The sequence below is a fragment of the Triplophysa rosa genome, linkage group LG8 (genome assembly GCF_024868665.1).
Source record: "Triplophysa rosa linkage group LG8, Trosa_1v2, whole genome shotgun sequence".
Classification (NCBI taxonomy): Eukaryota; Metazoa; Chordata; class Actinopteri; order Cypriniformes; family Nemacheilidae; genus Triplophysa; species Triplophysa rosa.
The window spans coordinates 19236470-19259245 of NC_079897.1; the positions used below are offsets into that span (position 1 = coordinate 19236470).

Genomic DNA, 22776 nt, shown 5'->3' on the forward strand with positions numbered 1-22776 from the left:
GGGTATGTAGGCTTTAGCTTGCCTGCGCCTCTATCTGCAGTAAAAACAAAAAGACTGAATTGGTGACAGGGAGCGCGTGTTCCAGCCTGCTGGGAGATGATCAGAGAAGGTAACATTCTTGAAGCAACCACCCAAAATAGAAGTGTTCCTGAAGTTAGTAACCAATAGCAACTCTTCTGGAACACTTTGTGTTACTTTGGTAACAATGTGCTCTTTGATTATCAAATATATTGCTGCGCAGATGTGAATCTTACAAAAACTGTGGCCCCTCACATTTACACTCTAGTCTGCCAACTAGTTAGACATTGAACCTCAAATTAACCTTTATATATATTCAATTTAAAGGGACAGATCACACAAAAATAATAATTCTGTCATTTACTCACCCTCGAGTTGTTCTAAATCTGTATAAATTTCTTTGTTCTGATGAACACAGAGAAATATATTTGGAAGAATGCTCGTCACCAAACAGTTCTTGGCCACCATTGACTACCATACCATAACCCCAAAACTGTTTGCTTTCCTACATTCTTCAAAGAGTCTTCTTTTGTTCAACACATCAAAGAAATTTATAAAGCAAATTTACCTCCTATGGTAGTCAATGTTGGCCAAGAACTGTTTGGTTACAAGCATTCTTTCAAATATCTTTCTCAGATATTACATATACAGATTCGGAACAACTTGAGGAATTTCAGTCTTGGATGAACTGTTCCTTTAAGCAAACAAAGGTAAAATGAAGTGTGAGAAGCATATTTACAATTAGTATACAAAAGCTGGGAAAAACTTGGTAAATATATTTATACATTAAAGGTAAAATGTTAAATGCTCCCTCATTTGTAGTTCGCTTTGGAATAAAGTGCCTGGTAAATGTTATGGCAAGCACTGATAGAAAGATAGTCAAGCACTTTATTCATTCTAAGGGGATTTGTAGACGGTTGCATTTTATCTAAATTCATAAATCCTGGTCCACACTCCTACTCATTCTCCACAAACAAATTCCTTGATAGACCTGTCAAGTGAAAACATTAAATTCACTTTTCAATGTTATGAAACATTTGCAAGGCAGATCAATCTCTAAAATCAGATAAAACCATGAAAGCAAATCACAATATGCAGGTGTGTTTATGGATCCCGTATCTCAACCAGAAGCATGTCAAACCAAACTTGTGATATCTTTTACATACTAAATGCCACATCTAGCGCCTTGTGTGAAACCACACTAACAGCTTAGGAACTAAACACTCTCACTTACACTAGTTTACACAACTTTGTTTTTTGGTAGCCTTTTAAAAACTAATGTGACTTCAACAAAATGCTAATCATGTTAAAGTACAGCATAAAACTAAGGTGGATTGTTGATATTAGAAGTGCATTTGTATGTGTTTGCACTGTGTCTGCATGGGAGTAGACAGAGACCCAACATAGCCTGTGTTTTCTGTGTGATCTTTAATGACAGGGTTGAGTAAAGCAGTGAGCTGAACTTCACTGCAGTGCAACAGACCCAGCAGTTCATACATGCCACTGAAACCCCATATCTCGCACTCCTTAATGATAAGGTACAGGCCCGGAGACATAACATGTATGCCAATTAAACGTTCTGACAGGCAGAATCCCTGTTGTTTACATACTGACAGTCCCTGTCGAGACTTCTGACCCGGGTGTGACCTCTGTGGGATCTCGGGAACGCTGCAAGTCTCGTGCACGTTTCATGACATGAGATGAAAAACAGCAGGTTTTCACACGAGTCAGAAGGAACGACATAAAAGGGCTCAGTGAGTTTTACATGTGGTTTCATATTGGTCTTCTCATATCTTTGATTCTCTCAGGCTGTGTTCTGTGTAGTGCAACATATAAAGAAAACAAACTGCTGAACTCAATGCACACAAAAGGCCCTTGTCCCAATTTTCACTGTCACACCCAATAAAATGAAAATGATATTTTATAAATAATAATCAAGAATAAATAAATATATTCATCTACTCATGGGTACTGTGTGACCTAAAGGTAAAAGCACAAGGTCTGAATTGTGGGAATTTGTCAGGGCCTTCTAAGTGGCCATTAGAGTAACATTCACTCAGGCTTCTACAAAAGAGTCTATTTTAGTCTTCTATTCTGTTTATCGTTCTGTCTTTTCCTAGAACTACCGCAGTCTGTTCAGTTAAAATACACAGTGAAGCCAGCTTCCTCAAACACAGATTTTCAATCTTAGAAAGTAGACACTCTGAAACTACAGAAATTACTCTTCAGATAATGACTTAAGGGATAGTTCACCCAAAAATAAAAGTTTGGTCATTATTTATTCACCCTCTTGTCTTTCAAAATATGACTCTTTCTTCTGTGGAACACAAAATAAATTATTTTGAGAAACGTCTCAGTGGATTTGTGTTTATACAATTTAAGTCAATGGGGCCCAATGTTGTTTAGTTAACAATATTCTTCAAAATATTTGCTTTTGAAGTTATCTGCATTAGAAAGGAAGTCATACAGGTTTGGAATTACATGATTTTATTTTTATTTTGGGTGAACTATCCCAACTCGCATGTTGTGGCACTATAAAATAAATGTTGAATCAAGCTTACAACCTATAGGTTCAACAACATTTTAACCCACAATAAATTGAGGATCATATTGAAAATGTAAACTAAGGAAAATATTTGTTGCAGCTCACATTTTCCAAATGCCTAGGCATCAGGAGCACAAGTGCAGGACTTGAGAAACAGCTTGTGACTCTATCGCAGTGGGTTTGCCATGTGTGGGTTTGCTAGACCATTTGGACAAAAGGCTCAAGCATCTCATGGGGTAAATAGTTCAACTTCACAGGAACCATAAACATCTCACTAGGGCTGAGGAGGATGTGCGTGTGATCTTGGAGATGGTCTAAACACTGGAAGAGGTCAGAGGTCATGCACCACTCCTGGCACACCCAATCAAAGTTATTTACCTTGCCCTCGTGCAACTCTGACTCCGTTCGTAACACACAAAATATGCAATAACATAGGAGGTGTGTGCAGTGCACTTAAAAAAAAAAAAAGATTCAGTGGCAAGTAGGGATGTAAAAATATCAAAATCTCACTGTACGATAATAATACCTCTGTGATGACGGTACGATATTTATTGCAATATTTAAAATGACGAATGATGAGTCTTGGGTCAAATGACCTAAAAATCCCTTTTATAAATAAAATAATTGCATCAGATGGACCTTGCCAAAGGTAACATCTATTCTTTTTCCCTAACATTCTCTATGTTAGGGTCGGAAGACCTATCGTTTCATACAGTCATGTGTGACCACAATAATATTGAGACAATTTTGCTATTGCAATAACGATAACATTGTTACATCCCTAGTGGCAAGTTTTGAAAGTCAGAAAGACCGTTAAGATAGGCTTTTTGGATATTTCACATGTATTTTCAAATACATGTCGAATAAGAGACACTATGTTAGCAGAAAGATGCAATGGTCTATAAAAATATAGACAGAAGTTCTCAGACATGAAGAGACAAGAAGACAGACAGGCAGGTGAAAACATTCGGTCTGTTGGTTATCAATAGTGTATGTAGTCATATCGATGTGTGATTTTGTGTCAAGACAATGAATACACTGAACAGGAAATGACCCCTCCCCACACCTTGCATGGGTGTAAAGACAACCAATTAGGTGCTGAGAAAGAAAGGCAGAGAGAAGAAAGAAACGACAATGTGTGTTGCAAGAAGGTTTACGTTTAATAGAAGCAGAACTTCTCGGTATATGATTGCTCTCAAAAGACAATGCGTCTTCAATACCTGACCATGTTCCTCTGTGCGCAGCTGATCTACTCGCTTTGTTGCAACCCAAACCGACATCCTGTTGACTCAGAATTGACCACCCACACATCATTCATCGCTCTTGTTTTGCTAGCATTGGTCAAACTTTCTTAAATGTTCACACCAATGTTCAGAAAACCTAGCCTCTAGGATCACAACACTAAGCCTTATGATGGAATACAGAGGGCAGGCTGGGACAAAGTCACTGCCTTCAGCAGCCAGTGGTGAATATTGCTTTAGATATACCACAGCTGAATCTAAATCCCGTGGAAAAACGTCTTTGACATTTTGCCCAGTTTAAAGGAGCAGATCATACAGCTGCTGTAGATTACTGTGTGCATGTTTAAGCAGTCAACGTGACCAGACAAACAACAGAAAACCAGAAAATGTTAGAGTCATCCGAGATATCAAAACTACTCAGTGGACATTTTGATAGCACAGGAACACGATATCCTGTGTAGCAATCCATGGAGACCAGATGGGAATTTTGGGATATTACCCCATAGTGATGTAACAGCTTTCCAGGGGATGCCTTTTTAAAGACACTAGACTTTAATCACATCACCACAAACAATATATAGTCGTGTTGTGTATCTTTCGAAAATACAACATCTATTGACGTTTTCAGATGTCTTCATATCAAAAACGAGTCACATGAGATTTTGCTCTCTACTCTGACAGGTTCTTAAGCTTTTTAGTTGCTGGGACAGATCGATACACCTCAGAAACCAAAAATGCCAGGTTTTTCTACATCTGACACAGAGGAGGTATGTGTCACTGTGATATCAAGCCGTCTCAAAGAGTCAATTTAGCAGTAATAATTCCAGCTGTCAGCCCGCTCATCCTGCTTCTCATCATGTGAAATTGTGTGGTATCTAGTGCTTCCCTCACCAGTTTGTGTCATCTGCAGGCAAGCCGATAACATATCCACTTAGGAGAAACGAAAGAGGTGCAATAAAGCAATCCTGTCAATTCATCACGAATTCTGTTTGGATCTGTCGTGGCACCACTGTCAATCATTCTAGTGTGAACAACATACTGTTAGGGTTTAATAAGAAAAAACATGAACTGATTCGGAAACAATTGGCTCATTTCAGTAACCTACGTACTACTGTTGTAAGTTCTGACTACCGATTACTTTAACTCCCAAATCATTTTGTTGGTTAAGTGCATACATTTTGCAAGTTCATAATGATCTCACCTAGAAGCACAGTTCATCCTAAATTAAATTCTGTCATCATTTCCTCATCCCCATTTCATCTCAAACATTGGCAGGTTTTTTTCTGTAGCACACCTTTTTATGAATATCCATTCCTGATCATCTTTTTACAAATAATAAGAGAGAATGAGGACAGGGCTGGTAAGCTCTAAAAAGCACTATACATTTGCCAGTTTGATTTATGTGCTATAAATGTGAAACAGACCATAAAGTGTAAAAAAGATAGATTTGTTGGGTGAACTTTTTAGTCCCACTGAAGCATAATTGAACAGTCTGAAGTTGTTAACCAGCCACATCCCATTTTATTCGAAACATGAGCAGGAAGTGCATTTTTAGGGCATTTTTGAAAAATCACAAGGCTGTTCTGCATTTGGACCCAAGGAAATGAAACATAATATGATGGAGAGACCAGGTGGCTTGGCTATTGTTAAACAGTCCACCTACACATGTACAGTGAATTTGAAACTATCCAGAAAAGCTCCATGTAGACAGATACTGTGACTGAGACTTAAAATACAATTACACTGTATCTACCAAAGTTACTGACTCAGTTTCCTGGAACTTTCATCACATGTATGGTTTCACAAATGACTAAATAATCTAGTTTTCATGAATAGTTCGGGTCAAGTGTTATAGTAACCTATGATTTGACAGTAACACACGGTCTTGTTCCTCATGTTGGACTGAATCATTATTTGAGTTGGTGCAAATGTCTGCGACAGCTGCTTAAGCAGCCGATAGGAGCTCACAACACGATCTCGCTGCAGCTGGTCAGATCAGTTTATGATAAATGGACTCAATATCGAGCACTACTTTTCACAACAAAACATCATTTACATTCGCCTGGCTGTAAAATGAATCATGATAAGCGTTATAGCAAAAAAGTTTAACCCGCATACTTTACAGACATTTTGCTCACATTTTGTTTTAGCTGTCTTTAAAGAAATTTCAACCGAACGAACGACGATTCATGAAATGCACTAAATGTGTAATCTTACAATAATTGAGCGGAGTAAAAGAGTCTCTTTTTATACAATTGAGTAAACACATGACGTTAAACATGCGCAAATGAAAATGTTTAAAGTTAAAGTCACGTTAATATTTTAAGCGTGCCAGACAATCCTTCCCCTCCTCTTCTTCACTCGCTCTCTCTTTCGTTCAGTCCCCTCCCTGAAATAAAAACATCATGTTCTTTCTTCTGTCAATTTCTTCTCTTTAAAACCACAAAGTCACGCTCCTGCCCCTTGCGCTCTTGTTTAGCATCAGTCTCATTCACTTCTGTGTAACGCTGAGATGAATGGTCTTCTATTGTCCTCTCCTTCCCCCACAGTCTCTCATCCTCTCTCCACCTCCGTCTGTATGTGAGGAGCGATGCAGCCGACTGTCCTCTATTCTCCTCTCCTCCCTGTCTGGTTGATCGCTCTCTCTCTCTCTCTCTCTCTCTCTTTCTCCCTGATGCTAGTGTTTATTCCATCTCTCCCCGTGCTCCGGCACCCTCCCACCCTTCCTCTCTCTCATTGCAGTGTCAGTCATTTATGCATTTATGAGTGTGTATGCATGCAGAAGCAGATCGGGCATCTCTCTCTTTTTTTCTCTCTCTCTATTATGCACACAATTATGATGGGGGACTAAGAGATGGGAAAATGGGGGGGTGGAGTTTGCACTCAACGCTCCTCCCATGGCAACTCAAGAGCAAGAATGTTGGGGGTCATATAGTACGTCTCTCTCTTCTGCTTCCTGAGATCTACTAATCTTCACATAATTCTCACTTTCCTGGTCTCTGGTGACACATTAAGACTGCACTCAACCACGTCAATAAACCACCACGGGCCAACGCGAAGCAGGTCACGGGTGCACACCCAAGGTTATCCGAACAGGATTTTTTGCGCACTGCATGAGCTTATGCCTTTAGAGCGTTCATGCAAAAAAAACGCCTAATTGATGCGTCAAAATACCTAAAGGGTCCAATTGTGAATCATCCAACAGAGTGACCTGAATTCGGGGTTACGGAGAACAAGTGTCGGTGATACAACTACAAATCCCAGAATGCAATGGGTGAGAGGTCTCTTTCTTTCTAAGGCTGCTGTAAGTGCCGCAAAGGTGCATTGATTCAGCTTTTGTGAAGCTTCTCTGTCAGTTCCCTGTGCTAAAATGTCAGTCAGAAATGTCTTCAGGAAGGGAGTATTTTTGAGCCAAAACATGGTCCCTAGCTCCGGGGCATGAGAATGTCTGGTGAACACACAGACACACACTCAGAGCAGACAGGGGAAGGGGGATGGGCAAGAAGGGGGAGAGAAAGAGAGAAAGAATGCAAAACAGGATATAAAAACACACACAAACACACGAAAAAGACAATGATCAAAAAGTAATGCATTTTGCACTGCAGACAAATATAATGCGCAAACACAAACAATTACATAGATACTTCACTGACTGTTAAATTTCATTAAAACATGCAAAGCTTTGCTTTTTAAGGTAAAGAGAAATAATGCGCAATTTCAATGAAATGAAAAGATCCATCTTCATGAAACCCAGAAGAACCCACACCAAGAAGGTAAAGATAACAACCCCCATACCAGTGTACAAAGACACTCCATCCTATAATACAATTCCTCAACCATGAGCATACATTTCAAACAATTTCAATTCAGATGAATGAAAAGGTAATTCCACACCTCATAAAGAGAACTGGAAAACAGAATAAAAATGTGGAACCCAAATAAAGCCCAGATCCTGACACCCATCCCATCACCTGGTGCATGTCGGGAGTGTAACCTGAGGCATAGAGGCTGATGATTCTCATTAAATACAATGTGAAGGTGTTCAAGCGTCTCAAAAAAGACAGACAGGAAGTGAATTAACATCTCGGAGAGATGCAGAGCCAGGCTTTATGGTAAATCTAATGACCTACATTCTCAACTCCCTGCCGAAACGTAATGTTGTGAAATTGTTGTGGATTGAACGCAGTAAAATCATTCATAGACACAAGTGCTGCAACAATAACGTTAGATCTTCTCTTCTGACCCTGTTCATTTTACTAAAAGTTTTACTGACTTTCGTTACTTTTTTATTCAAAATGTGGAAAAACGAGGTGAACATAATTAAAGTTTAACATGCAAGACTACAATAATAACAATGGGTAAACAATGTATTACTAGCTTCTAACAGCATGTTGTTGCATGGTTGGAATAAGATAAGACCCCTTAACAATACAACTAGATCATTAAGGCACACCCAACAAATTAATGTAATTTAAGCTAAATGTTACATAATAGAAAATCCATACCCGTTATAAAGAGTTTAATTCCTTTCGGTTACGTCTCCGCTGAGGTACAGGGTGAAAAAATGCAGGGTTAACGTACCAGCTTCTGCTAACGCCTGTAACTTGCAGGAAATGTGTACAGTAAACAAGTGAGGTCAGGTCTTTGGTAATGCATGCCCAGCCTCCATGCCTTAGGACATTTATGTGCAGGTGTGTTTGGGAAAGCTTACCACATACTCCATTGGAAAACACTCTTTTGTGTGTCAGTTTTTCCCTAGAAAGTGCATGTAAATGTACATTAGCATGACGTACATCAGCAAATCACATGACAATCAGAGCCACCAATCATAGCAAGCCTTGGCCTAAATCATCAAAAAGAAAAAGCAACGTTTTATTGGAATTTAACATTTAAACTGATCAAAGCAGCACTATAGACTGGAAAGTTTGACTTATTTAAAGGCATTTAAAGGTACAGTTCACCCAAAAATAAAAATTCGGTCATCATTTATTCACCCTCTACTTTTTTGTGAAACACAAACAATATTTTGAGAAATGTCTCCACACAATGGAAGTCAATGGGGGCCAATGTTGTTTGCACACCAACATTCTTCAAAATATCTTCTTTTGTGTTCTGCAGACGAAAAAAAGTCAAACAAGTTTGAAAAGACACAAGGGCGAGTGAATGACGACAAAATCCTCATTTTTGGTGAACTATCCCTTTCATGTACGATTCAAACGAAGGCAACAAAGCTTTACTAAATTAGTCCTTTTAAAAGCACCTGGCAGAAAAACACCACGTGACAGTAAACGCATTTGAGCCGATTCACTAATCCTGCCAAAAAGGATACTGCGCGATTCTGAGCGCACATGCGAGGGCGCATTTAAGACTACAACGTACCAATTAACATGACAAAACCACGTTTAAGAATGTCCGTGCGTTCGCTGCGGAAGTGGCCGTGCTCAAACAAACCATGGAATGAGAGGAATGGCCGGGCATGATGGGAAATGGGTATGTAGGCTTTAGCTTGCCTGCGCCTCTATCTGCAGTAAAAACAAAAAGACTGAATTGGTGACAGGGAGCGCGTGTTCCAGCCTGCTGGGAGATGATCAGAGAAGGTAACATTCTTGAAGCAACCACCCAAAATAGAAGTGTTCCTGAAGTTAGTAACCAATAGCAACTCTTCTGGAACACTTTGTGTTACTTTGGTAACAATGTGCTCTTTGATTATCAAATATATTGCTGCGCAGATGTGAATCTTACAAAAACTGTGGCCCCTCACATTTACACTCTAGTCTGCCAACTAGTTAGACATTGAACCTCAAATTAACCTTTATATATATTCAATTTAAAGGGACAGATCACACAAAAATAATAATTCTGTCATTTACTCACCCTCGAGTTGTTCTAAATCTGTATAAATTTCTTTGTTCTGATGAACACAGAGAAATATATTTGGAAGAATGCTCGTCACCAAACAGTTCTTGGCCACCATTGACTACCATACCATAACCCCAAAACTGTTTGCTTTCCTACATTCTTCAAAGAGTCTTCATTTGTTCAACACATCAAAGAAATTTATAAAGCAAATTTACCTCCTATGGTAGTCAATGTTGGCCAAGAACTGTTTGGTTACAAGCATTCTTTCAAATATCTTTCTCAGATATTACATATACAGATTCGGAACAACTTGAGGAATTTCAGTCTTGGATGAACTGTTCCTTTAAGCAAACAAAGGTAAAATGAAGTGTGAGAAGCATATTTACAATTAGTATACAAAAGCTGGGAAAAACTTGGTAAATATATTTATACATTAAAGGTAAAATGTTAAATGCTCCCTCATTTGTAGTTCGCTTTGGAATAAAGTGCCTGGTAAATGTTATGGCAAGCACTGATAGAAAGATAGTCAAGCACTTTATTCATTCTAAGGGGATTTGTAGACGGTTGCATTTTATCTAAATTCATAAATCCTGGTCCACACTCCTACTCATTCTCCACAAACAAATTCCTTGATAGACCTGTCAAGTGAAAACATTAAATTCACTTTTCAATGTTATGAAACATTTGCAAGGCAGATCAATCTCTAAAATCAGATAAAACCATGAAAGCAAATCACAATATGCAGGTGTGTTTATGGATCCCGTATCTCAACCAGAAGCATGTCAAACCAAACTTGTGATATCTTTTACATACTAAATGCCACATCTAGCGCCTTGTGTGAAACCACACTAACAGCTTAGGAACTAAACACTCTCACTTACACTAGTTTACACAACTTTGTTTTTTGGTAGCCTTTTAAAAACTAATGTGACTTCAACAAAATGCTAATCATGTTAAAGTACAGCATAAAACTAAGGTGGATTGTTGATATTAGAAGTGCATTTGTATGTGTTTGCACTGTGTCTGCATGGGAGTAGACAGAGACCCAACATAGCCTGTGTTTTCTGAGTGATCTTTAATGACAAGGTTGAGTAAAGCAGTGAGCTGAACTTCACTGCAGTGCAACAGACCCAGCAGTTCATACATGCCACTGAAACCCCATATCTCGCACTCCTTAATGATAAGGTACAGGCCCGGAGACATAACATGTATGCCAATTAAACGTTCTGACAGGCAGAATCCCTGTTGTTTACATACTGACAGTCCCTGTCGAGACTTCTGACCCGGGTGTGACCTCTGTGGGATCTCGGGAACGCTGCAAGTCTCGTGCACGTTTCATGACATGAGATGAAAAACAGCAGGTTTTCACACGAGTCAGAAGGAACGACATAAAAGGGCTCAGTGAGTTTTACATGTGGTTTCATATTGGTCTTCTCATATCTTTGATTCTCTCAGGCTGTGTTCTGTGTAGTGCAACATATAAAGAAAACAAACTGCTGAACTCAATGCACACAAAAGGCCCTTGTCCCAATTTTCACTGTCACACCCAATAAAATGAAAATGATATTTTATAAATAATAATCAAGAATAAATAAATATATTCATCTACTCATGGGTACTGTGTGACCTAAAGGTAAAAGCACAAGGTCTGAATTGTGGGAATTTGTCAGGGCCTTCTAAGTGGCCATTAGAGTAACATTCACTCAGGCTTCTACAAAAGAGTCTATTTTAGTCTTCTATTCTGTTTATCGTTCTGTCTTTTCCTAGAACTACCGCAGTCTGTTCAGTTAAAATACACAGTGAAGCCAGCTTCCTCAAACACAGATTTTCAATCTTAGAAAGTAGACACTCTGAAACTACAGAAATTACTCTTCAGATAATGACTTAAGGGATAGTTCACCCAAAAATAAAAGTTTGGTCATTATTTATTCACCCTCTTGTCTTTCAAAATATGACTCTTTCTTCTGTGGAACACAAAATAAATTATTTTGAGAAACGTCTCAGTGGATTTGTGTTTATACAATTTAAGTCAATGGGGCCCAATGTTGTTTAGTTAACAATATTCTTCAAAATATTTGCTTTTGAAGTTATCTGCATTAGAAAGGAAGTCATACAGGTTTGGAATTACATGATTTTATTTTTATTTTGGGTGAACTATCCCAACTCACATGTTGTGGCACTATAAAATAAATGTTGAATCAAGCTTACAACCTATAGGTTCAACAACATTTTAACCCACAATAAATTGAGGATCATATTGAAAATGTAAACTAAGGAAAATATTTGTTGCAGCTCACATTTTCCAAATGCCTAGGCATCAGGAGCACAAGTGCAGGACTTGAGAAACAGCTTGTGACTCTATCGCAGTGGGTTTGCCATGTGTGGGTTTGCTAGACCATTTGGACAAAAGGCTCAAGCATCTCATGGGGTAAATAGTTCAACTTCACAGGAACCATAAACATCTCACTAGGGCTGAGGAGGATGTGCGTGTGATCTTGGAGATGGTCTAAACACTGGAAGAGGTCAGAGGTCATGCACCACTCCTGGCACACCCAATCAAAGTTATTTACCTTGCCCTCGTGCAACTCTGACTCCGTTCGTAACACACAAAATATGCAATAACATAGGAGGTGTGTGCAGTGCACTTAAAAAAAAAAAAAGATTCAGTGGCAAGTAGGGATGTAAAAATATCAAAATCTCACTGTACGATAATAATACCTCTGTGATGACGGTACGATATTTATTGCAATATTTAAAATGACGAATGATGAGTCTTGGGTCAAATGACCTAAAAATCCCTTTTATAAATAAAATAATTGCATCAGATGGACCTTGCCAAAGGTAACATCTATTCTTTTTCCCTAACATTCTCTATGTTAGGGTCGGAAGACCTATCGTTTCATACAGTCATGTGTGACCACAATAATATTGAGACAATTTTGCTATTGCAATAACGATAACATTGTTACATCCCTAGTGGCAAGTTTTGAAAGTCAGAAAGACCGTTAAGATAGGCTTTTTGGATATTTCACATGTATTTTCAAATACATGTCGAATAAGAGACACTATGTTAGCAGAAAGATGCAATGGTCTATAAAAATATAGACAGAAGTTCTCAGACATGAAGAGACAAGAAGACAGACAGGCAGGTGAAAACATTCGGTCTGTTGGTTATCAATAGTGTATGTAGTCATATCGATGTGTGATTTTGTGTCAAGACAATGAATACACTGAACAGGAAATGACCCCTCCCCACACCTTGCATGGGTGTAAAGACAACCAATTAGGTGCTGAGAAAGAAAGGCAGAGAGAAGAAAGAAACGACAATGTGTGTTGCAAGAAGGTTTACGTTTAATAGAAGCAGAACTTCTCGGTATATGATTGCTCTCAAAAGACAATGCGTCTTCAATACCTGACCATGTTCCTCTGTGCGCAGCTGATCTACTCGCTTTGTTGCAACCCAAACCGACATCCTGTTGACTCAGAATTGACCACCCACACATCATTCATCGCTCTTGTTTTGCTAGCATTGGTCAAACTTTCTTAAATGTTCACACCAATGTTCAGAAAACCTAGCCTCTAGGATCACAACACTAAGCCTTATGATGGAATACAGAGGGCAGGCTGGGACAAAGTCACTGCCTTCAGCAGCCAGTGGTGAATATTGCTTTAGATATACCACAGCTGAATCTAAATCCCGTGGAAAAACGTCTTTGACATTTTGCCCAGTTTAAAGGAGCAGATCATACAGCTGCTGTAGATTACTGTGTGCATGTTTAAGCAGTCAACGTGACCAGACAAACAACAGAAAACCAGAAAATGTTAGAGTCATCCGAGATATCAAAACTACTCAGTGGACATTTTGATAGCACAGGAACACGATATCCTGTGTAGCAATCCATGGAGACCAGATGGGAATTTTGGGATATTACCCCATAGTGATGTAACAGCTTTCCAGGGGATGCCTTTTTAAAGACACTAGACTTTAATCACATCACCACAAACAATATATAGTCGTGTTGTGTATCTTTCGAAAATACAACATCTATTGACGTTTTCAGATGTCTTCATATCAAAAACGAGTCACATGAGATTTTGCTCTCTACTCTGACAGGTTCTTAAGCTTTTTAGTTGCTGGGACAGATCGATACACCTCAGAAACCAAAAATGCCAGGTTTTTCTACATCTGACACAGAGGAGGTATGTGTCACTGTGATATCAAGCCGTCTCAAAGAGTCAATTTAGCAGTAATAATTCCAGCTGTCAGCCCGCTCATCCTGCTTCTCATCATGTGAAATTGTGTGGTATCTAGTGCTTCCCTCACCAGTTTGTGTCATCTGCAGGCAAGCCGATAACATATCCACTTAGGAGAAACGAAAGAGGTGCAATAAAGCAATCCTGTCAATTCATCACGAATTCTGTTTGGATCTGTCGTGGCACCACTGTCAATCATTCTAGTGTGAACAACATACTGTTAGGGTTTAATAAGAAAAAACATGAACTGATTCGGAAACAATTGGCTCATTTCAGTAACCTACGTACTACTGTTGTAAGTTCTGACTACCGATTACTTTAACTCCCAAATCATTTTGTTGGTTAAGTGCATACATTTTGCAAGTTCATAATGATCTCACCTAGAAGCACAGTTCATCCTAAATTAAATTCTGTCATCATTTCCTCATCCCCATTTCATCTCAAACATTGGCAGGTTTTTTTCTGTAGCACACCTTTTTATGAATATCCATTCCTGATCATCTTTTTACAAATAATAAGAGAGAATGAGGACAGGGCTGGTAAGCTCTAAAAAGCACTATACATTTGCCAGTTTGATTTATGTGCTATAAATGTGAAACAGACCATAAAGTGTAAAAAAGATAGATTTGTTGGGTGAACTTTTTAGTCCCACTGAAGCATAATTGAACAGTCTGAAGTTGTTAACCAGCCACATCCCATTTTATTCGAAACATGAGCAGGAAGTGCATTTTTAGGGCATTTTTGAAAAATCACAAGGCTGTTCTGCATTTGGACCCAAGGAAATGAAACATAATATGATGGAGAGACCAGGTGGCTTGGCTATTGTTAAACAGTCCACCTACACATGTACAGTGAATTTGAAACTATCCAGAAAAGCTCCATGTAGACAGATACTGTGACTGAGACTTAAAATACAATTACACTGTATCTACCAAAGTTACTGACTCAGTTTCCTGGAACTTTCATCACATGTATGGTTTCACAAATGACTAAATAATCTAGTTTTCATGAATAGTTCGGGTCAAGTGTTATAGTAACCTATGATTTGACAGTAACACACGGTCTTGTTCCTCATGTTGGACTGAATCATTATTTGAGNTTGGTGCAAATGTCTGCGACAGCTGCTTAAGCAGCCGATAGGAGCTCACAACACGATCTCGCTGCAGCTGGTCAGATCAGTTTATGATAAATGGACTCAATATCGAGCACTACTTTTCACAACAAAACATCATTTACATTCGCCTGGCTGTAAAATGAATCATGATAAGCGTTATAGCAAAAAAGTTTAACCCGCATACTTTACAGACATTTTGCTCACATTTTGTTTTAGCTGTCTTTAAAGAAATTTCAACCGAACGAACGACGATTCATGAAATGCACTAAATGTGTAATCTTACAATAATTGAGCGGAGTAAAAGAGTCTCTTTTTATACAATTGAGTAAACACATGACGTTAAACATGCGCAAATGAAAATGTTTAAAGGAGACAATGCGCTCAAGTAACTTAACGCGTCAAGTCAGACTATTGTCAAAAGTTGTACCCGTTCAAACTCCTAGGTTTCATTAGACAACCATACGAGCACGTTACAGTACGGAGCAGCATGATTTCCCGTCCCGGGTCGTGCAGTCACGACTGTGGTCAACTTTTGCCAAAACTTACCCACTCGCTTCCTCCTCCTGTCCCTTCGATTCCGGTCCCGCTCTGCTAAAGCACTTTTTAGATTTACTCCTGAAATTATTACATTTAAGGAACAAAGAACGAACAGGTATGGGTAAACCGCCCTGTCTCGCCAGGCTCATTTAAACGTCGAGTAATGTCAAGAAACTTTTCAGCTCTGCCTTCCTTTCCTCCCCAGACTGCCCCCCTTTTCCACGGTCCAAAAAAGTCGCACTTCCGCGATCGAATGGCTGCTTGTGTCATGTGGTTTGGCGTCCACGAGAGCGCCCGCACCTGGCTTTCTGAGCTCGCGCCCTTGACCTGTGCACTACGTTCTACTCTTCTCAAGAAGAGAATTTTCTATGAGCCGGGATATGAACTCATTTGCGGGCTTTCCCGGACCTTTGTTGATATGGAAACTTACTGTAATTAAAAATGTGCCTGGGAGTAAACGTAATTCACATAAAACGTGTGTTTTTCCTTTCAGTCTTTTTCTTACCTTACATTTGAGTGATTGTGCAAAGTCAAGTAGTTTTAAATTCTTCTATGAAATATGGCTACGTAGTGCATTTTCAGAATATCTGCCTCGGATGATCTGGTTTAAGCTTTTAAGTGTTTGTATTTTATTAGAAATTATAGTATGCAGTGTATATAGACATCCAAGTAAACATTTAGCGTACTATTAAAATGACAGAAGCATACAAGCGAGACAAAAAGAAAATGTTTATTCAAATGTTATCATTTAATACATCTTTGTTTGAATTGACAAACACCAAAAGCTATTACAAAATGATTATTAATAAAGGCTGCGCTTCGTATATTAAAGACACGACGTTTATTTCATACTCTAAACTTGCACAAAGCAATCTTGAAACCATACTACAATTCTAACTGGGCACCTGACGTGACAGCGGCGCCACACTTCCGACTCTGAATTCCTCCTCCCGCCTTCTTCACGCCAATTGGTCAGTTCATTGAGGAAGTAATGTCAAGTCTGATTGCAATTGGCCAACAGACGTCACGTGACAGATGTACGACGACATGTTCGTTTTACAGCTCTGTAACCGGGGTCGTTTGCTGGGGTGAGTTTTCGTCTGAAATAAACATCTTTACAGTTCGAACTCCGCTTTTAAAACAAGATCACAATTCAGTTTTGCATTTTATGTTGGCTAGTAGCAATGTTTTTTAATGCTCGTGGTGTTACGTTAAACTTTTGCTTAAGGTACTGCTCATAAGTACCTTGACCGGACAGTAACGTAACGCATGATTGCATCTTCATTGATCTGACTTCAGATAAGTGGCTCTCTGAATCGTAAACTCTTTGGATTAAAACACGGTTACTGCACTTAACAGGAAAAAGAGCAGCATTCAGTTACCTGCCTCACAGGTATATCCCAATTATGTCCCAATAAGAAATGTGTGTGTCTGTTTCTGCTGAAGACATTACGAAAAGTACACAGCTGTAGTATCGGAGCAGTTACCGCAGGTTCTGTGACTCAGCTATAATTATGCAGCCACAAGAAGGTTATTAAAGTGTAAAGTTAGTTCTGGGGCGTGTGTTTTGCTTTCTTTAAACCAATGCTTAAGTCGTTGGTTTGCATGTCAGATTTTGTTGGTCTTTTCACTTTTAGAAGTCACGTGTTTTTCAAGACCCACTAAAATCATCAATCAAAGAGAGACCAAAACTATGCAATGCTGTCCTTTCTGTCTAAATAATCCAAAACTAGTTTGTGCTCTCAGTTTAAATGTAACCGTATGGAATGACGTTTTGAGTTGCCACGTTTTATTATTAGGTTTTGTAAAACCACAAACATTGTGGACTGTTGTGCACATGCCTATTGTTGGGTCATAAGACAATGTTCACTACCCCCACATTTGTGTCTGCTAAACAAAAAAATATATAAATAGAAGTAATTCTCTAATAAGTGCATCATGGATTCAATAGTATTTTTTTATTGCTGAGACTTTTTCTGCTTGTTCCCAACAGACCGTCTGTTTCTCCCCTCCTTTTTCTGCATTTCTCCTATGTCATCATTTTTGGCCTGAATGCTGCAGGCATTGCCCCAGATTAGCAGAGCAGTTGTGAGGATTCGTCGAGTTGGAGCTCAAATCATCCCAATGGCACAGAACTGCAATGCCTACTCCACAGAGAAGGGTGGCGCTGTCACAGCAGCTATTCTTATAATAGGAGATGAGATTCTCAAGGTGAAATTACAATAGGCCCTTTTCACATGACGTGAAAACTTATCTGAGGGAGATGTAATGTTATCTCTTTTACTTGCTTATTAGTGAAGGTTCAGCAGTTATTTTTTCCTCACGACACGATCAAAACTTCTTCTTGGTTTTTACCGGCAGCTTGCATCCATTGTGTTGCACTACTGCCATCTGCTGGTGATCATCAACTTCTCTATTTAGTCAAGTCATATTCTTGCTATAAGTCCTGGTAGCTAGATTTCAGTTGTTTTTGTTAAACATACCTGCATTCTACTGAGAAATCTCCGATATGGCGAACCGGAACTTGGAATTCACTGCTTTGCAAAACGCGGAAGTTAACTGACGTCATTGTGAAAACGGTCTATTGCTATTGCTCAGTCACAGTTCATCAATCACCGTGTCATATATTTATTGCTAATGTTTGTTATATGAGCAAAATAATAAACACCTTTTTGTTAATATATCAACATTCCAGGGTCACACCGTCGACACTAACAGTGCTTTCCTGTGCCGTGGGCTTCGCAAACTTGGCGTCACCGTACAACGCATCACTGTTGTACCTGACATCCAGGAGGTCATCGCTAAAGAAGTGTCTCTTCTGTCTTCCTCCGTTACGCACCTCATCACATCAGGTGGCATCGGCCCCACCCACGATGATGTCACTTTCGAGAGCGTTGCCAAGGCATTTGGCGAAGGCATTCATGCCCACCCAAAACTGACAAAGCTTGTGGAGGAGTTCTTTGGTGTGGTGGATCCCAACAGTGCTACCATGAAGCTTGCCATGGTCCCCGTTTCTGCAAAACTCAACTTTGGCACAGATCCTCAGACAGGCCGGCGCAATCGCTATCCTCTAGTCAGTGTCCACAACGTGTACATGTTCCCCGGCATCCCCTCTCTGATGGAACGGACCTTTAACGGACTTACCCATTTGTTTTCAGGTTCGGGAACCACCTTTCACACCCGTGAGGTGTTTGTGAACGCGGATGAGACAGAGATTGCCCCGGTTCTGACAAAACTGCAAGCGGGTTGGGGCAAGCGCGTGTCTCTGGGCTCTTACCCAGACTGGCTGAGTAATTATCATCGTGTCCGATTGGTCCTGGACTCGGAAAGCGCGGATGAGGTGGAACAGGCACGGGCTCAACTCCTAGAGGAGCTACCAGAAGGAAGTGTGATTCTACTCGTCACTGACCCGGTGTCAGTCGCCACTGAAGAGGTTTACTCACTCTCGAACAGCGGTGAGTGAGGGAAAAAGTAGTGGATAGAGGAAACTGGTCAGTTATAACAAAAGTAACGGTGGATGAGAGAGATTGAGATGTTGAGAGTTCTGAAGCTAGTCGTGATTTGATCTTTACTAGTTTAAACATCCATTTAAATCTGTTGTGATAAGATAGTTGAACATTTCAAATGTTTAATATTCGAAACAGAATTTTATAAATGAATGTTCCATAGGTTCACTGCTGGGGCAGAAAGTAGCATCAGCATTGAGGACCATTGAGACTGCACTGGATCAGTATTCAACTAATGAGGTCTGTGTGGGATTCAAAGGTGGCAAGGACTGCACAGCTCTACTGCATTTATATTATGCTGCTCTCAAACGGTAAGAAAGGAAATGAAATGCAAGAGCTACACAGAAAAGTGAATTTGGGGCCAAATTAAATGACTGAGGTTGCAGAAATATTGCTTTTGCCTTTATGCTGTGCTTTCTCAGAATTAGGATCTTTGCTCTCTTTGAAGTAATGGATATGTGTGGTGGCCCCATACAAAGTACAATTATATTGTATTAATATGAAAAATCAAAACATTAGGATTTGTTTTGAATGAAAATACCACATGGACACTTTCCAAAACATTTCATGAAAATAAGTTCACAGTACTCTTTTGATTTTAAGAAATGTAGGTACAGCTGCATGTCATGTCCTTAACTGTTCAGATTTACCAATATGTAAGTCATTGAGTAGCTGAGATTTCACACAAATCTAAGGTTCAAGGTTAGTTCATTCAGCTTTCACTGTCATTTTGACCAAACACATAATGGGAAGCTGCCCAACATGAGTTCTACAATATATTCTAGAGACTTACTAGGGACTTTTGCTGTGTCTTGTGGTACATCTCTCTCTTTCAGGCGATTTCCAGATGGTAAAGACAAAGTCAAAGCTCTGTATATTCGAATCGTCTCCTCTTTTCCAGAAATGGAGAGATTCTTGCAGGATACCACAAAGAGGTAAGAAAATATACCCTTTTTAACTGTGAACAAAATAGACACAACAATGATTTAAGAGATCAGAGAAATCTGGAACTGGTTATTTACCTCCCGAGTAGGTGAATCATTGAATCAGATGAGCTACAATTTATGCCTACTGATCACCTTCTGATGCAAACAACATATTTATGTTTAAACATGTATAAAGTGTTTTAAAATAAGCACCTTTAGGATTATTACTGATGACATCACTGGTTGTAATTGTTTACCCTCATACGTAGGATATGCGATCTGTCACTACTCAACCAGCTCGCTTCTGCAGACCGTGAGAGAGCTTACCACTCCTAAACTTGAATCCTCTCTGTCCTGTAGATATGATCTGGAGCTGATCTCAGTGGAGGGCAGTATTCGGCAGGCGCTCAGTGAGGTTCAGGAGAGGAGACCAGAGTTACGGGCGGTTCTGATGGGAACGAGGCAGTCTGACCCTTACTCGCACACACTGACACCCCTGTGTCCCACAGACCCAGGCTGGCCCGATTACATGAGGGTCAACCCACTGCTGGTGAGGGAATGCATTACATTTGCATACATACAACGGGTTTTATTAATGGTATTATTGAGTCTTTACAATTTATGTATTTCACTGGAATTGCAAGTAATTCATATAGCAATAATAGAAAACGTGTCATGTTTCTATGGCCACCGGGAGTCTGATTTTTGTGTACATGTAGTTTGTTGCAACAGATGCTGGAATGGCATTAAGAAATAAATTTAGAACCAATAAACAACATTTCCACTGCATCAGAATTACTGCACCACTGCGTCTGTGTGTTGCTGTGTCTGAAGTAGGGCTGTCACAATATAACCGTGATATAAAACCCCACGGTTATCAATATTGTGGTATTTCTAAGCATATGGTAATATTGTAAACTATTAAGCACCTTTTCAAAATTTTGCACTCTCTACATTTGTACTTTCAGTGTGATTCATTGACCATATAAAAGACAAAACAGAAATAAACCAAACTTAAAGATGAATTTGAATGATAGTGTCGTGTATTTCTTTTTTTTAATAATAGATATTGCAATAATGCTGTTTTTCGTTAATTCTTTTGGCCACGATATTCACATAGTAAAAGTCTGATATTGTGAAAGCCCTAGTCTGAAGAACAACACTGTTTAATAATATTTTTTTATCAGCATCATTATATTTTTGTTGCAATGTGTTTATTTGTTTTTATTAAAACCTTGCTAGGTATACAAAACCCTGTGAAGCCGTGGTTTACCATGCCGTACGCTGTTCTAAATTTACCATAAATCACAGCTTTTTGGGTCTTTATGCTTTATTATACAAGGCTAGTGAGTGGGACACTATGTATGTGGGGTGTTTATGGTTGCGTGTTGGTTTTTTCAAATTGGTTTACAGCCATCATCCACCTGTCCTGCAGTGTCTGAACTGACTCAGTAAATCACTGTCTTGTCTCACACTCATTCTCATGTCAGCTGGCAGCAGAAACAGGCAGAGATGGTGAATGATGATAAATGAGACTCTCTGAGACAGTTACATAGAAACTCCATCATCCTAATCAGCAATGCAGATGCAGAAGACATGAGCGCAACTTATTCACAGAATTATAAATGACCCAGAATTCGCTGGCTTTTGTTACTTGCAGATGCTAGGGACGTCAAAAGCAGAAGTTTAATTGTACCATGTCAATGCTGAAGTGCTTGATGCTTTCTTCACTAGTACTTTTCTCTCTGTTTAGTATTCAAACCAGCAGATAATTACTTGGATTGTATGTTTGAAGTGTCAACAACATGCATTTGGTAAAATAATTTTTTGGGGGGTAAACCAGCTCTTTAAACACATTGGTTTGGCATAAATTAATCTATGTGTTTAAGTATTGGATTTGTGCATTGAGCCTTGTTCTGTAACCTGCTGCTGTTTGTTATGTTGATTAAATAATTTAAACAACAATGGAAAAAAAGAGAGATTGGGGAAAAAAGGAAACTACTCACTGCTCTGAATTTATTTATTTTTTCTATAATAATTACTTGGAACATTTTCTTAATTAACATACCTGAAGGCTACATATTATACAATTCAGTATATAGATTTTAATTAAGAATGTTTTTTAGCTTTAGTTTTTGCTGTTCCCTATCGGATGAATGTTCATAATACACCATATATTTCTTTATTCCCGTCTCTTTTCTTCCTCGTCTGTAGGACTGGACATATCATGACATCTGGTCATTCCTGAGAACACTGTATGTGCCCTACTGTATTCTATATGACAAAGGGTGAGGTGCTTCTCTTTACAAAGAAATCTTTGTTGTTCAGGTAAGATCATCGTCATGATTGGCTCATGTTTTTATCACTTTCTTCACCATAGGTACACGTCTCTGGGCAGTATGGATAACACTTGCAGGAATCCTTCTCTGAAAGCGATGGACGGGAGGGGTGTGACCCGCTACAGACCTGCCTACCTGCTGGAAAATGAAGAGGAAGAACGCAACTCAAGGGCATGATGTCATCCGTGGCTTCTCTAATCACTGTTTTAGAGGAAGCACAATGAAGTGTCAGAACATTTTAAAGAGGAAACAGAATCTAAAGGACCCATCATAAGGTCTAACGTGTGCATTGTATGTTTGAATGTTTATTTGACTTTGAAGTTAATTGAAAGTCATTGTATGACGTATTTAAAGATTTAAATAAAAAAAGTAAAATGGGGTCCTGATGTTTTTCAATCTGTCAATATGTGGGGGGAATATCAGAGAGAACTGGAATG

The 22776-nt window shown here is 39.2% G+C and overlaps 2 protein-coding genes across 7 annotated transcripts in view; one reads left to right on the forward strand and one right to left on the reverse strand.

Annotated features, from left to right (window-relative positions):
• The window catches only part of shc1 (SHC (Src homology 2 domain containing) transforming protein 1), a 37921-nt gene extending 22046 nt beyond the window's left edge, over positions 1–15875 (reverse strand). Inside the window, exons 1-2 of one of the 5 annotated variants that reach the window (XM_057339207.1) lie at positions 15578–15871; positions 8516–8559 (exon numbers count right to left, since the gene is read on the reverse strand). In XM_057339207.1, the coding sequence (XP_057195190.1) occupies positions 8516–8527 (12 nt within the window). In that variant the 5' untranslated portion in view covers positions 8528–8559; positions 15578–15871. Of the gene's footprint in view, positions 1–8515; positions 8560–15577 lie in introns of all 5 variants that reach the window. The other 4 variants (XM_057339205.1, XM_057339204.1, XM_057339206.1 and 1 more) reach the window with 4 other exon arrangements.
• A 697-nt stretch (positions 15876–16572) lies between these two features.
• flad1 (flavin adenine dinucleotide synthetase 1) lies at positions 16573–22718 on the forward strand. Of its 2 annotated transcripts, XM_057340657.1 has the most exons (9): positions 16609–16656; positions 16868–16961; positions 17562–17779; positions 18264–19023; positions 19238–19385; positions 19911–20009; positions 20361–20550; positions 22215–22288; positions 22381–22718. In XM_057340657.1, exons 3-9 carry the CDS (start codon positions 17621–17623, stop codon positions 22514–22516), a joined length of 1566 nt encoding a protein of 521 aa, XP_057196640.1. In that variant the 5' UTR covers positions 16609–16656; positions 16868–16961; positions 17562–17620; the 3' UTR covers positions 22517–22718. The 2 variants fall into 2 exon arrangements, with proteins under 2 accessions (XP_057196639.1, XP_057196640.1); XM_057340656.1 differs by lacking the exon at positions 16868–16961 and having other exon boundaries at positions 16573–16656.
• Positions 22719–22776: the final 58 nt, after the last annotated feature.

Bases quoted from the DNA above. Each gene is read 5' to 3' on its own strand.
- flad1 (XM_057340656.1), top strand. From the start codon at position 17,621: ATGCTGCAGGCATTGCCCCAGATTAGCAGAGCAGTTGTGAGGATTCGT. The intron at 19,386-19,910 runs GTAAGAAAGGAA...TCTCTCTTTCAG, and splicing joins TATTATGCTGCTCTCAAACG to GCGATTTCCAGATGGTAAAG. The intron at 22,289-22,380 runs GTGAGGTGCTTC...TCTTCACCATAG, and splicing joins TGTATTCTATATGACAAAGG to GTACACGTCTCTGGGCAGTA.